The sequence below is a fragment of the Carlito syrichta genome, unplaced genomic scaffold (genome assembly GCF_000164805.1).
Source record: "Carlito syrichta isolate Samal-C Ts95f unplaced genomic scaffold, Tarsius_syrichta-2.0.1 Scaffold314724, whole genome shotgun sequence".
NCBI classification, from domain to species: Eukaryota; Metazoa; Chordata; class Mammalia; order Primates; family Tarsiidae; genus Carlito; species Carlito syrichta.
The window spans coordinates 19,165-33,435 of record NW_007258820.1 but is presented as its reverse complement, the minus strand read 5'-3'; the positions used below and the strand labels follow the sequence as shown (position 1 = coordinate 33,435).

General features: G+C 40.6%; 1 protein-coding gene across 2 annotated transcripts in view; it reads right to left on the bottom strand.

The window, feature by feature from the left end:
* Positions 1 to 14,271, bottom strand: part of LOC103274324 (signal peptide peptidase-like 2A) — a 34,445-nt gene that overhangs the window by 4,048 nt on the left and 16,126 nt on the right. For both annotated transcript variants that reach the window (XM_008071776.2, XM_008071777.2), the window contains 2 exons: positions 10,756 to 10,833; positions 8,408 to 8,568 (listed from right to left, as the gene is read on the bottom strand). In XM_008071776.2, the coding sequence (XP_008069967.2) occupies positions 8,408 to 8,568; positions 10,756 to 10,833 (239 nt within the window). The remainder of the gene's footprint in view (positions 1 to 8,407; positions 8,569 to 10,755; positions 10,834 to 14,271) is intronic.

Sequence of the window (14,271 nt, the reverse complement as noted above, 5' to 3'; positions counted from 1 at the left end):
ATGGTGGCATGTGCCAGCTACTTGAAGGCTGAGGTGGAAGGATCACCTGAGCCCAGCAGGTCGAGGCTGCGGTGGCCATGAGCATGCCACTGCACTCCAGCCTGGGCAACAAAATAAGACTCCAATTAAAAACAAAAAAAACAAAAAAAACTCCAAATTAGTACTATTTTAGTGAAATCCTATGGAAACATTACTTCTTTTGATTAGGGAAATACACAGAAAGGGCTGTAAGATTCCAAGTAAGATACTAAAGTATTTCAGTCAAGTCTCCAAGTCACAACAAGTAGTGAAGTATAATTTGCTCATTGAAAATAGCATAAAAAGACTATCAAGGCTAACCCTAACCTTTAAAAAGTCTTCAGTGAAAAGTCTTGATTTTTACCACCACTACTCTTGTACTCAACTCTAATAATCAGGTATTAGAATGAACCAAATGATTGACAGCATAAACAAATTTGCCATCACCTTTGATTCTAACTTTACTTTATATTACTTGTTTTATATTTGGTTATTTCAAAACTGTAGCAAAAAAATTTGATACTTACAAAAACGATTATATATAAAGTTTATAGAGAGATAAGTCTAGTTTAATGTTTTAAAAGTGCTTCACTTTTGCCGTAGCATATGACAATTACAGTGATTTTACGAGGATTACAATAAGGAAGTTTATACTAAACACACACACACACACACACACACACACACTACACACACACAAGTGACTAAAGGTCAGTGAATTAAGGATTGAATATTATAATTACAATGCATGAAGAATTTCAATAACATTAACTGAATTTAAAGTACATAAAATACTGTTTAAGCACTGTGGGTACTTAACACTGAGGAGCTACACTGCAGTAAAGATGATAATAACTATTTAAAGTACAAAGTCTAAAAAAAGACAGGGAAAGGTGAATTTCATTTCAAATTGAAGGACTTAATTTCTTCCAATTTTTTGGAAATCTGCTTGGAGTAGACAGATTTTGAATTGGCAGTTAAATAAGGGATATTCTGGAAATAGAGACTGACAAAGCTTTGGAGATGATGGCTGCTGGGGGAGAGGAGGAAAGCATTATTACACTGTTAGCCTTAAAAATGAACCAGGGCTGACCCTCAGGTCTATCCCACACAGGGCCCACAGCAAGTCTCCCTCTGTCTCACTGGGCTTGTAGAGGTTTCTCACTCTACTTTTGAAGTGTCTGACTAGGTTTACTGGATTTCAACATCTACTTGCTTCACCAAGCCTCAGGCTAATCTGCCATCAGGGATTTTTTTTTTTTTTTTAGAGTTGGAATCTCACTCTGTCACCCAGGCTGGAGTGCAGTGGCATGCTCACGGCCACCGCAGCCTTGATCTACTGGACTCAGGCGATCCTTCCGCCTCACCCTTCCAAGTAGCTGGAACCACAGGCATGCACCACCATGCTCAGCTAATTTTTTTTGGATTTATCGTAGAGATGAGGTTTTACCAAGTTGCCCACGCTGGTCTCGAACCCCTGGACTCTGGCAATCCTCTCGCCTTGACCATCCAAAGTGCTGGGATTATAGGCTTGCGCCACCACGTCTGGCCTCATCAGGGATTTCTTATTCCCCTACCTGCCTGTAGATCCAATCTCATTTTATGACAAGGAGACACCCTTCAGTGATTAAGTAACTCACCAGAACTGATGTCAAAGACTATTAATACACTGTCTCCCACAAATGACAGCATTCAAGCTAAAATAATTTGTCTCTGAAAGTTGGATATTAGGTTGGGCGCAGTGGCTCAAGCCTGTAATACCAGTACTTTGGGAGGCCAAGGTGAGAGGACTGCTTGAGCCCACGGGTTCAAGAACAGCCTGGGCAACCTGGCGAGACCTTACGTCTACAATAAATCAAAAAATTAGCCAGGTATGGGAGCAGGTGCCTGTAGCTCTGGCTACTTGGAAGGCTGAGGAGGAAGGCTCGCCTGAGTCCAGCAAGTAGATGCTGGAGTGGCCATGAACGTGCCACTGCACTTCAGCCTGGGTGACAGAGTGAGACTCCAACTCAAAAAATAAAAAACAAAAAAGTTGGCCATAGGCAATGAGAGTTTTCTTTTCCTTTTTCTTTTCTTTTTTGAGTCAGAACCTTCCAGGTTGAACTGCAGTGGCGTGATCATGGCTCACCACAGCCTCGAGATCCTGGGCTCAAGCAACCCCTCCGCCTCAGCCTTCCAAGCAGCTGGGACTACAGGCAAGTGCCAACACGCCCTGCTAATTTTTTGAGTTTTTCATAGAGACAAGGTCTTACTATGTTGCCCAGGCTAGTCTCAAACTTCCAGGCTTAGGCAGTTCTCTTGCCTTGGCCTCCTAAAGTGCTGGGATTTCAGGCATGAGCTACCAGATGAGATTTTTCTTTTTAAACAAGGAAATAATTCTGTAAAGGCATTACATTATATGACTTCTAAAAATTATGAGTTTTCTGGAGAAAAAAAAAAAAAGACTGTCCTGCCAGCAACTTTTTTTTTTTGAGTTGGTGGTCTCACTCTGTCACCCAGGCTGGAGTATAGTGGCACCATGATGGCTCACTGCAGCCTCAGCCTCCAGGGCTCAGGTAATCCTTCTGCCTCAGCCTCCCTAGTAGCTGGGACTGCAAGTGTGTACCACCACACCTGCCTAATTTTTTGATATTGTAGAGACGAGGTCTTACTATGTTTCCCAAGTTAGTCTCGAGCTCCTAGGCTCAAGAGATCCTCTTACCTGGGCATCCCAAATAGCTAGGATTACAGGTGTGAGCCACTGTGCCTGGCCACAGCAGTTTAATATTCTGCAACTGACTTGCCTAAAATTTCAGCAAATGTCCATTTTTTTGTATTTCACAACTTAGTGTACAATGAAAAAAATGAGTCTAAACAGAATATTTTCTCTGACTCTTACGACGGCTCAGAATTTGCTCTTTTACAAATAGGTTAGAGGAACCAGATTTAACAAAAGTCCAAAGTTTTAGTATCCAAGCCAGGAATATAAAAACTTAGTTAATGAACTGAAAATAACTACCAAACCAACAAATAAACCAAAGCAAACAACAACAAAAAATCCTGACTCTTACAAATAATGATAGCAAATACATGTATAGCATAAATACATTTATAGACACTATTCTAAGCAATTTGCATAATCCCTTATAGAGAAATTACTGGGTCAAAGTAAATGACAAAATAAAGTATGGGCCATGCATATGAGAGAATATTATAACAGTCATTAAAATGATTTTTACACAGAACTTAAAATGAAATAACACAAAAGTGCAGTGAAAAACTATAGGTGGACTTAGTTTTCTCTTTCTTTCATTTTTTTTAGAAGGCAGGATTTATAGAGAGGACAGAAAGGCTCCCACAGTGGGAGAGACCCGAGGGGGTTGCCATCTTTTTCTTTTTCGAGTTGGAGTCTCACTCTGTCACCCAGACTGGAGTGCAGTGGCCGCTCCCGGCCACCGCAGCCTCGACCTGCTGGACTCTGGTGATCCTTCCGCCTCAGCCTTCCAAGTAGCTGAACTACAGGCGCACGCTACCGTGCCCAGCTAATTTTTTTTTTATTTATTGTAGAGATGAGGTCTCGCTAAGTTGCCCAGGCAGGTCTTGAACCCACGGGCTCAGGCAATTCACTCACCTCGGCCTTCCAAAGCGCAGGATTACAGACTGAGCCACCGAGCCCGGCCATCTTTTTCTTTTTTAAACAGAGTTTATTAGTGAGAAGAAGAAAAGGAAAAAGGAAGATTCGTGGCAGAAAGATCTGCCATGGGCAAGTTTCTCAAAAAAGAAACACCGCCAAATTTTCTTTTTCTTTTTCTTTTTTTCTCCAAATTTTCTATACTAAGCATATATATATATATATATATATTGGAGTCTCACTCTGTCGCTCAGGCTGGAGTGCAGTGGCATGCTCACAGCCATTGCAACCTTGACCTGCTGGATTCAAGCGAACCTTCTGCCTCAGTCTTCCAAGTAGCTGGAGCTACAGGCACGCGCCACCATGCCTGGCTAATTTTTTGATTTATTGTAGAGATGAGGTTTTGCCAAGTTGTCCAGGCTAGTCTTGAACCCATGGGCTCAGGAAGTCCTCCCAACTTGGTCTCCCAAAGTACTGGGATTATGGGTATGAGCTACCATACCCAGCTTAGCATATATTTTTATAATATTTTAAAAGTTGTGGCCAGGCACGGTGGCTCACGCCTATAATCTCAGCACTTTTGGAGGCTGAGGTGAGAGGATTGCCTGAGCCCACAGGTTTGACACCCGCCTGGGCAACTTGGTGAGACCTCATCTCTACAATAAATTAAAAAATTAGCTGGGCACGGTGGTGCATGCCTGTAGTTCCAGCTACTTGGAAGGCTGAGACAGAAGGATTGCCTGAGCTCAGCAGGTTGAGTCTATGGTGGCCATGAGCGTACCACTGCATTCTAGCCTGGGAGATAAAAGTTCAACTCAAAAAAAAAAATTAAAATAAAATGGTAATAATGAAAATAACAACAACAAAAAACATAAATAATTCTGTAAGATAGTACATGTACTCCAAAAGTCCCAAATGGAAATTCTAAACTAAAGAGATTTAAGGCCAATGCTAAACAAAATTCCGCAAGCTGCTGGTCTCCCTTGTCCTGATTTACCTCACAGTTAATCAGATAAGGCCCTGATAGTAGAAACTTCTTGCAGAAACTTCTTGCTCGCGGTTCTGTCCCAAGTCTCTTCTTCTCTATCTACATTCTCACATGCTTACTTTGTATGCTAATGACACACTCAAATTTCTATCTCTACCCAGGCCTGTCTCCTGTACATCAGACTCATTTATTCAACTACCTATTATTTCTCTGGTTCTACAGGTACTTTGAAATGTTCAACACCGCATTCATTTCCAACAGTTAACGTGTCCAATATTGAATTCATCATCTTCCTCCTTAACCCTGTGGCTTTTCCTTTACCTCTGAGAACACCCATTCGGTGTCCCAACTGGGAAACCCTGGGCTAGACTTCCTTTTCCTCTGCCCACACTGACTCCATCACCAGACCCTATTAATTATGCCTCAATATTTTTCTTGACTTTGTCCACTTCTCTTCATCTCACTACCTTACTAATTTAGGTTTCTATTGCTTTTTTTTCTTTAAGTTAGGGTCTCACTCTGACACCCAGGCTGGAGGGCAGTGGCACAATATCACAGCTCACTGCAGCCTCAACCTCCTGGGTTCAAGCTATCCTTCTGCCTTAGCCTCTTGAGTAGCTGGGACTGAAGGCATGTGCCACAATGCCTGGCTAATTTTTTGCAGAGATGAGGTCTCCTATGTGGCCCAGGCTGGTCTTGAACTCCTGGGCTCAAGCAACTCCCCCGCCTCAACCCCCAGAGTTGCTGGGATTACAGGCACGAGCCACCATGCTCAGCCTCTCATTTCTTATTGCAATAGTTATCCACTATTGTGCACACTTCTCCAATCCATTTTGTAGATTTCTTAAATTCCTTAAATTATCTTCATTTTAAATGGTCTTCAATGTTCTTAGTTCTTAGGATAAGTACAATCTCTTTAATGCGGCTTACAAGACCCTACAAGCCTCTTACTCTTGCTTCCTTCTGCAGTTTTCATTTCCTGCAGCTCCCCTACTCTTATCCAGCGTTATAGCCATCCCAAACTTATTTCATTTCCCAGAATGTGCCATGCTGTCTTCCCTCTTGAGTCTTTGAAGACATGGTTCCTTCAATATGGCACACATAGCTCAGTCTTAAAGTATTAACAATAACATTCTTTGGGAAGCCTTCCCCCTAACCACTTATGACCCTGTCCTGAAACCACAAGCAGAGGATGACTTCCTTTTCCTAGCTATCATGGCACCTCCCATAACTAACACATTTATCACACTTTATTGTTAGTGACTCTATTGGCATTTCCCACTAGACTTTGAAGAGGTCATGAGAAAAGGCCTGTTTCTAACTTGATCACCTTGTTTCACTAGAACCTAAAATAGTAACCAGCTCATAGAACTGCTCAGGCCAGGTAAGGTAGCTCACGCCTATAATCCCAGCATTTTGGGAGGCTGAGATGAGAGGATCAGCTGAGCCCATGGGTTCGAGACCAGCCTGGGCAACTTGGTGAGACCTCATCTCTACAATAAATTTTTAAAAAATTACCCAGACGTGGTGGCGCATGCTTGTAGTTCCAGCTACTTGGAAGGCTGTGGCAGAAGGATCACCTGAGCCCAGCACGTCACCTGAGCCCAGCATGCCACTGCCCTCTAACCTGGGCAACAGAGTGAGACTCTTACTCAAAAAAAAAAAACAACCAAACAAAACTGCTCAATAAACATTTGCTGAATGAAGAAATATAAAACTATTAAAAATGCTACGGAGTATTTTTTCTTTTTTTAAGCAAAGGAAAAGGAAATAAGAAGAGCACTTTTCTTTTGAGTCAGAGTCTCACTCTGTCGCCCAGGCTGGAGCGCAGTGGTATGCTCATGGCCACTGCAGCTTCAACCTACTAGGCTCAGGTGATCCTTCCAAGTAGCTGGAACCACAGGTATGCACCACCATGTCTGGCTGATTTTTGATTTACTGTAGAGAAGAGGTCTTGCCATGTTGCTTAGGCTGGTCTCGAACCCCTGAGCTCAGGCAATCCTCTTGCCTCAGCCTCCCAAAGTGCTGGGATTACAGGCATGAGTCACCGGGCCTAGCCTGAGATGTGACTTTCAAAGGTTAGTAGTAGAATGTGTTATAGGACACGCTTTTATTTTTAAAAATCTATAAAGATTTTTTAAAAAACCTGTGTGCATGTCATCTTCATGGAAATGTTAAAAGTTATCTTATTAGTTTAGTCAAGGACCTTATGACCATAAACTACTTCTACGTATATTAGCATAAGGTAAGATAACAGCATTGTGAGATAGGAACAGTAAGTATTATTATTTAAACCACATCTCAAAGTAATTACAAGATTTCCCCAAAAGAATTCTAAATGAGTGCCTTTTCCAAATAGAGTAGCCTGTAACTTAAGTGTTAACCACACCGCAGACAAACCACAAGATAGACATGAACTTTGAACTGTTTATCTAATATCAGAATTGTAGCCACCCACCTGAAATTTCTCTCTTTTGGTTCATGTGACCACTAACAAACATGCATGAGAGTGAATGGAGGAGGGTATTTTGTTGAAATAGGGAAAAGCAGAGATAACTGCCTCACAAAGTACCTTCATGAAGGGGGTCAATGCCATGGCCCTGACCACAGTAGGCTAGGGTTTCCCATTCCTCCTTAATTTCTATGTAAACTTAATTTACTGAAGTATCAAGAATATTTAGGAAAAAAAGAAAACAGTTTAACTTAAATGAAGAAACAACTCAAACATGACATTCTAGTACCAAGATTTTCTTTGTTCTAGGAATTTTATTTAACTTTTTCTTTTTTCACAGGGTCTTATGGAGAAATGTTCTAGAAATTTTAAAGGAAGGTCAACTCAATCCATTTAAATCTGAAATGAGTGCCATGACCAGTTTAGCTGGACCCATTTAGATGCTGGAGAGTATCTGCAAAACCTGAGGATTCTGACTACAGATAGCTTATATCAGTCTTAAAATTTAGTACTTATTTTAAATACAGAATTTCATCCTTCATGAAGCCCACTTTTGAGTGAATTTTGAAACACATGTTGATGCCGGGTGAGGTGGCTCATGCCTGTAATTCCAGCACTTTGGGAGGTAGAGGCGAGAGGATTGCCTGAGCCCATGGGTTCAAGACCAGCCTGGGCAACTGGCAAGACCTCGTCTCTACAATAAATCAAAAAGCAGCCGGGCATGGTGGCGCATGCCTGTAGTTCTGGCTATTAGGAAGGGTGAGGCGAAAGAATCGCCTGAGCATAGCAGGTCGACACTGGGGTGGCTGTGAGCGTGTCACTGCACTCCAGCTTGGGCAATGGAGTAGGACTGCAACTCAAAACAAAATAAGAAAAAAAGAAATGCTGTTTTATTTTCCCTGATGCTCTCCCACTGTTTCTTAGTAGTTGTGTCTTGAATCATCAGGACTTTGGCATTAGATTGCAGTGGAGAACTGAGGGTGCAGCAAGTGAACAATGAGTAAGGAGGAAGTACAGTTGTCCTTCAGTATTTGTGGAAGATTGGTTTCAGGACTCCCTCCACCATGAATACAAAAATCCACAGATGTTCTAGTCTATTAACTAGGTGTATAGGATTTGCATATAACCTGTACACATTCTCCTGTATAGTTTAAATCTCCAGATTACTTACAATACCTGATACAATTAAGACGTTGTGTAAATAGTTGTGTGTTCGTATGTGTATATATATGTATATACACACAACAGTTGTTGTACAAATATATATGCTGTTTCCATCCAAACTTGGTCTGTACATTATGTTATAAGATAACTTGGTAACCAAAGTATAAGCACATACCTGATAGCTGCTACCTTTCCAAAACCTTTTCATTTCTTTACGTCTCCAAGCAACAACCGAGGCAGTAATAAGTGTGCAAGGTACTAAATAGAGGAGAGCAGGCTGCCCCTTTTTCATTAGCACCAGAACAACAAATGTAAGTATCATGCCAATGGCATAGGCTGTAAGAAGAATATCAAGTTGTCAGTCATTTCTACATGCTACCAAAGGTAGGTTTTTCCTTCCTCACTGAAGTATTGGTTTTCAAATATTCTGAGGACATTTTTGCACTATGACTTCCTACCATAATTTTATTATTTTTCTAGACAGAATTAAGAGAAAGATTCTACAGAGCTTTTGAAAAATTTGGAAACTGGCAATTATTAATAACCTAATCATCAGTTATTGATAAAGGCAATAATTCAAAAAAGAAAGATCTTCCTAATGTTAACTACATACTTCCTAAACTTTTAAATTTTTTTTTTTTTTTTTTGAGTTGGGATCTTACTCTATTGCCCAGGCTGGAATGCAGTGATACAATTATGGCTCACTACAGCCTCGAACTCCTAGGTTCAAGCAATCCTCCCACCTCAGCCTCCCAAGTACTAAGATTCTTTAATAAAAACATACCAAACATCATTTGAACTTTTCTTAATGACTCGGGGTTTCATTAGGAACACACGGTCTCAGAATATTGGAGCTGGAAGGGCCTTTACAGACAACAGAGTCTAGCTTGCTGTTTTATTTTATTTTTTGAGTCAGGGTCTCACTCTGTTGCCCAGGCTGGAATGCAGTGGCACAACTGCAGCTCACCGTAGCCTCAAACTCCTGGGCTCAAACAATCCTTCCACCTCAGCCTCCTGAGTAGCTGGGACTACAGGCGTGAACCACCATGCCTGGCTAATTTTTAAATTTTTCTTTTTTTAGAAAAAAGGTCTCGCTATGTTGCCCAAGCTGGTCTTGAACTCCTGGATTCAAGTAATACTCCTGCCTCAGTTTCCCAAAGTACTAGAATTACAGGCATGAGCCACTGTACCTGGATAGCTTCCCATTTTAAAAATGAGGCAATGGTGGACCAGGGAGTTTAAGTGAGTTGCCCAAAGTTACACAGACAAATTAATGAACACGCCTATAATCTGCCTTTTCACTGAGTGTTCTTGTATTCTATCACAATGACTGGTACTGGACTCTAATACTTTAAAGCCCTTAAGGAGTACCATACTTAGAGATTTTAGATTGTTTTTCTTACTTCTTTATAGTTTTCTTTTCTTTTCTTTATCTTCTCCCTCACTTAGCTATTTTCTTGCTGTCAGGGTAACTATTTCTAGCAACATTCTTCTCTACTACTAATATATACTTTTAATTTACTGGATTTAATTCCACTGTTGACTTGCAAACCTTGTTAGAAGAGTATCTAAATGGAGGCTGGGTGTGGTGGCTCACACTTGTAATCCTAGCACTTTGGGATGTCAAAGTGAGAGGACTGCCTAGACTCAGGGGTTTGTGACCAGCCTGGGCAACAAGGCAAGACCTCGTCTACACAATAAATAAAAAAATTAGCTGAGCGTGGTGGCATACGCCTCTGTAGTCCCAGTAGATTGAGGCTACAGTAGCTACGAGTGTGCCACTTCACTCCATCCTGAGCTACAGACTGACTCCAATTTTTAAAAAAAAAAACAGTATTCAAATGGATCCAGTGCAGGCCATTTACCTAAGTATATAGACAGAGTTTTGGTGTATGGACTTTGAGAACTTTATTTGATTCATTCAGATGCAGTAGAGTGTTTTTTTGTCTGTGCTTAACTCTGTTCTCAATAATAAAAAAAGAGGGATAAGTGACAACTACCTCTGCCATCTCAGGTGAGATGTTATTGTGCCACAAATTTATTTAAATAACCGAATAGTTATATCTACACACTATTTTAAAAAAATCTAGAAAGGATGAGTATGGTAGCTCATGCCTATAATCCCAGTATTTGGGAGGCTGAGGTGAGGGGATCACTTGAAGCCCAGGGGTTCAAGACCAGCCTGGGCAACATATAGAAACTCCATCTCTACAACACACACACACACACACAAATTTAGGGGAAAAAAATCTAGTAACATACAATTTAATGACTACAAATGTGCCAGGTGTTCTAATAAACTTTTATTATAGAACTTAATCTTTTTCTTTCACATCTCATTTCCTTATTAAACCTCCAAAACTTTGTAATATCATCAGTAAAGTCTAATTATTCCTTTTTGATGAAAAAACTTATTTTATTAACTAATGGCAAAGAATTAGAATCCTGGACTCCATATTTTTAGATCTCTGCCTTTTCCTCTACACAATATAATTCAATATTTAAAAAATAAAAAAAGTTTACCAATTGTGGAGGAAACATAGTATATAGAAGAAGAACCGGTTTGAACATCAAATCTTCTACAGTATGCTATCAACAGGCCTAAAAAAAAAAACCCAAACAAACAACTCTACATTATTTTCTTAAAACAATAGCAACATAAGCATAACTATTAACTATGGTAACAGTATATGTTGTATTATACTTAATTTTCATTTTTATATTATGAGAGCATTAAAATACCTCAAATTCTGAACAAAGTTTTATATGCTGATTTTTAAAAACATAATACAATACTTTAAACATCTTCCCAAGCCATAAACCCATTTCTAACAAGATTTTTTTTTTTGAGTTGGAGTCTCTCTCTGTTGCTCAGGCTAGAGTGCAGTGGCATGAGGTGATCCTTCCACCTCAGCCTCCCAAGTAGCTGGGACTACAGAGTGCCACCATGCCTGCTAATTTTTAAATTTTTTTGTAGAGACAAGGCCTCACTATGTTGCCCAGGCTGATACTGTACTCCTAGGCTCAAGTGATTCTCCTGCCTTGGCCTTCCAAAGTGCTGGGATCACAGGTGTTGCGCCTCCGTGCCCAAGAACAACATGATTTTTATTAGCTGCTCAATATTATCCATGTCATGAAGAAAATTTTTTAAATGTAACAAAAAAAAGTGACTGGCATGGTTGCTCACACCTGTAATCCCAGCACTTTGGGAGTGTTAGGCGGGAGGATAGCTGGAGACCAAGAATTTGAGACCACCCTAGGCACAGCAAGATTCTGTCTCCACAAAAGACAACAACAACAAAAATTTTAGCTGGATATTATGGTACATCTATAGTTCTAGATACTCCGGAGATGGAGACAGGAGGGGTGCCTCAGTCCAGTGGTTTGAGGCTGCAGTGAACTATGATCATGCCACCATATTCCAGCATGGTGACACAGTGAGACCCTGTCTCAAAAATAAAATTTAAAAAAGTACTGGCTAGCAAATGGGATTACATCAAACTAAAAAGCTTCTGCACAGCCAAGGAGACAGTTAACTGAGTGAGAGACAACCTGTAGAATAGGAGAAAATATTTGCAAACCATATATTTGATAAGAGATTAATAACCAAAATATATATTCAAAATATGTAAGAATTCAAACAACTCAATAGTAAGAAAACCAATAATGAAATTAAAAAATGGGCAAAGGATTTGGGTAGACAATTCTCAATAGAAGACATACAAATGGCCAACAGGTATATGAAAAAAATGCTCAAAATCACTAATCATCAGAGAAATGCAAATTGAAACCCACAATGAGATAATACTTCATATCTGTTAGTATGGCAATTATCAAAAAGATGAAAGATAAGTGTTGGAGAGGATGTGGAAATAAGGGAAGCCTCTCCACAATGTTTGTGGGAATATAAATTAATACAGTCATTATGGAAGAAGTATAGAACCATATGTAGGTTTCTCAGAAAATTAGAAATAGATATGATCCAGTAATCACACTACTGGTTATATTTACAAAGGAACTGAAATCAGCATGTCAAAGAGGTTTATGCATTCCCATGTTCACTGCAGCATTATTCACAATAAAATCAGCCTAAGTTGGCTGAGCACAGTGGCTTATAGCCTGTGATCCCAACACTCTGGGAGGTAGCAGAAAGAAGACTGCCTGAGTTCTGCCTGTGCAACTTAACAAGTCCTCATTTCTACCAAAAAAAAAAAAAAGCCAGGTGTGGTGGGGTATGCTTGCAGTTCCAGCTACTTAGAAGGCTGAGGGGGAAGGATCGCTTGAGCCCAGCAGGTTGAGGCTGCAGAAGCCATACGTGGAAGTGTGCCACTGCACTCCAGCCTGGGTGACAATAAGACTTTGACTAAAACAAAAAGAATCAGCCAGCTGCAGTGGCTCACACTTGTAATTCCAGCACTTTGGGAGGTGGAGGTGAGAGGACTGCCTGAGCTCAGGGGTTCGAAACCAGCCTGGGCAACTTGGCAAGACCTCATTCATCTCTACAATAAACAAACAAATAAATAAATAAATAAATAAATCAACTGGTTAGGAATGTTGGTGCATGCCTGGAGTTCCAGCTACTTGGAAGGCTGAGGGGGAAGGATCACCTGAGCCCAACAGGTTGAGACTCTGACTCAAAAAAAGAAAAGAAAAGAAAAAGAATTTACCCAAGTATTCATCAATAGATGAATGGATAAAGAAAATATGGTATGTATAAAAATGGAACACTATTCAACCTTAAAAAAAGAAGGGGCTGGGCATGGTGGCTCAAGCCTATAATCCCAGCACTTTGGGAGGCCAAGGTAAGAGGACTGCCTGAGCCCACAGGTTCGTGACCAGACTGGGCAACTTGGTGAGACCTCATCTCTACAACAAATTAAAAAATTAGCCAGGCGTGGTAGCATGCACCTGTAGTTCTGACTACTTGGAAGGCTGAGGCAGAAGATCACCTGAGCCTAGCAGGTTGACACTTGGGTGGCCATGAGTGTGCCACTGTACTCCTGCCAGGACAACAGAATGAGACTTCCAACTCACAAAGAAAAAAAAAAAGAAGGAAATTCTGTCATTTGTGACAACATGAATAAACTTGGACAACACTGCATCAAGTGACATAAGCCAGGCACAGAAAGACAAATACTGCATGATCTCATTTATATGTGGAATCTATAAAGGTTGAATTCATAGAAGCAGAGAATAGAATGATGGTTACAAGGGGTTAGGGTGGGAGATGGGAGACATGTGGGTCAAAGGATACAAAATTGTATTTAGATAGGAGAAATAAGTTCAAGAGAGATCTACTGTATAATATGGTGACTACTGTTAACAATAAATTATACTCTTGAAAATTTCTAAGAATAGATTTTAAGTGTTTTCACCACAAGAAAGATAAATATATGTTAATTAACTCGATTTAACTATTCCACAATGTATATGTATATTTTACAGCAACGTTTTACATAATATACATAGTTTTTATTTGTTAATTTAAATAAATAAGTAAATACAATGTTTAAAAATGTATTGAAAAGGCATCAAGAATCAGCCGAGCTCGGTGGCTGAGTCTGTAATCCCAGCACTCTGGGAGGCTGAGGTGAGTGGACTGCCTGAGCCCGGGTTTGAGACCCGCCTGGGCAACTTGGTGAGACCTCATCTCTACAGTAAATAAAAAAAATAAAATTAGCCGGGAGTGGTAGTGCGCACCTGTATTTCCAGCTACTTGGAAGGCTGAGGCAGAAGGATCGCCGGAGCCCAGCAGGTCGAGGCTGCGGTGGCCGGGAGTGGCCACTGCAATCCAGTCTGGGTGATGGAGTGAGACTCCAACTTGGAAAAAAAGAAAGAAAAAAAAAAAAAAAAAAAAAGAGACTCCAACTCAAAAAAAAAGGGCATCAAGAAAAGCAATTTCAGCTGGGCTCGGTGGCTCAGCCTGTAATCCTGCGCCTTTGGGAGGCTGAAGTGAGTGGATTGACTGAGCCCATGGGTTCGAGACCCGCCTGGGCAGCGAGACCTCATCTCTACAATAAATAAAGAAATTAGCCGGGC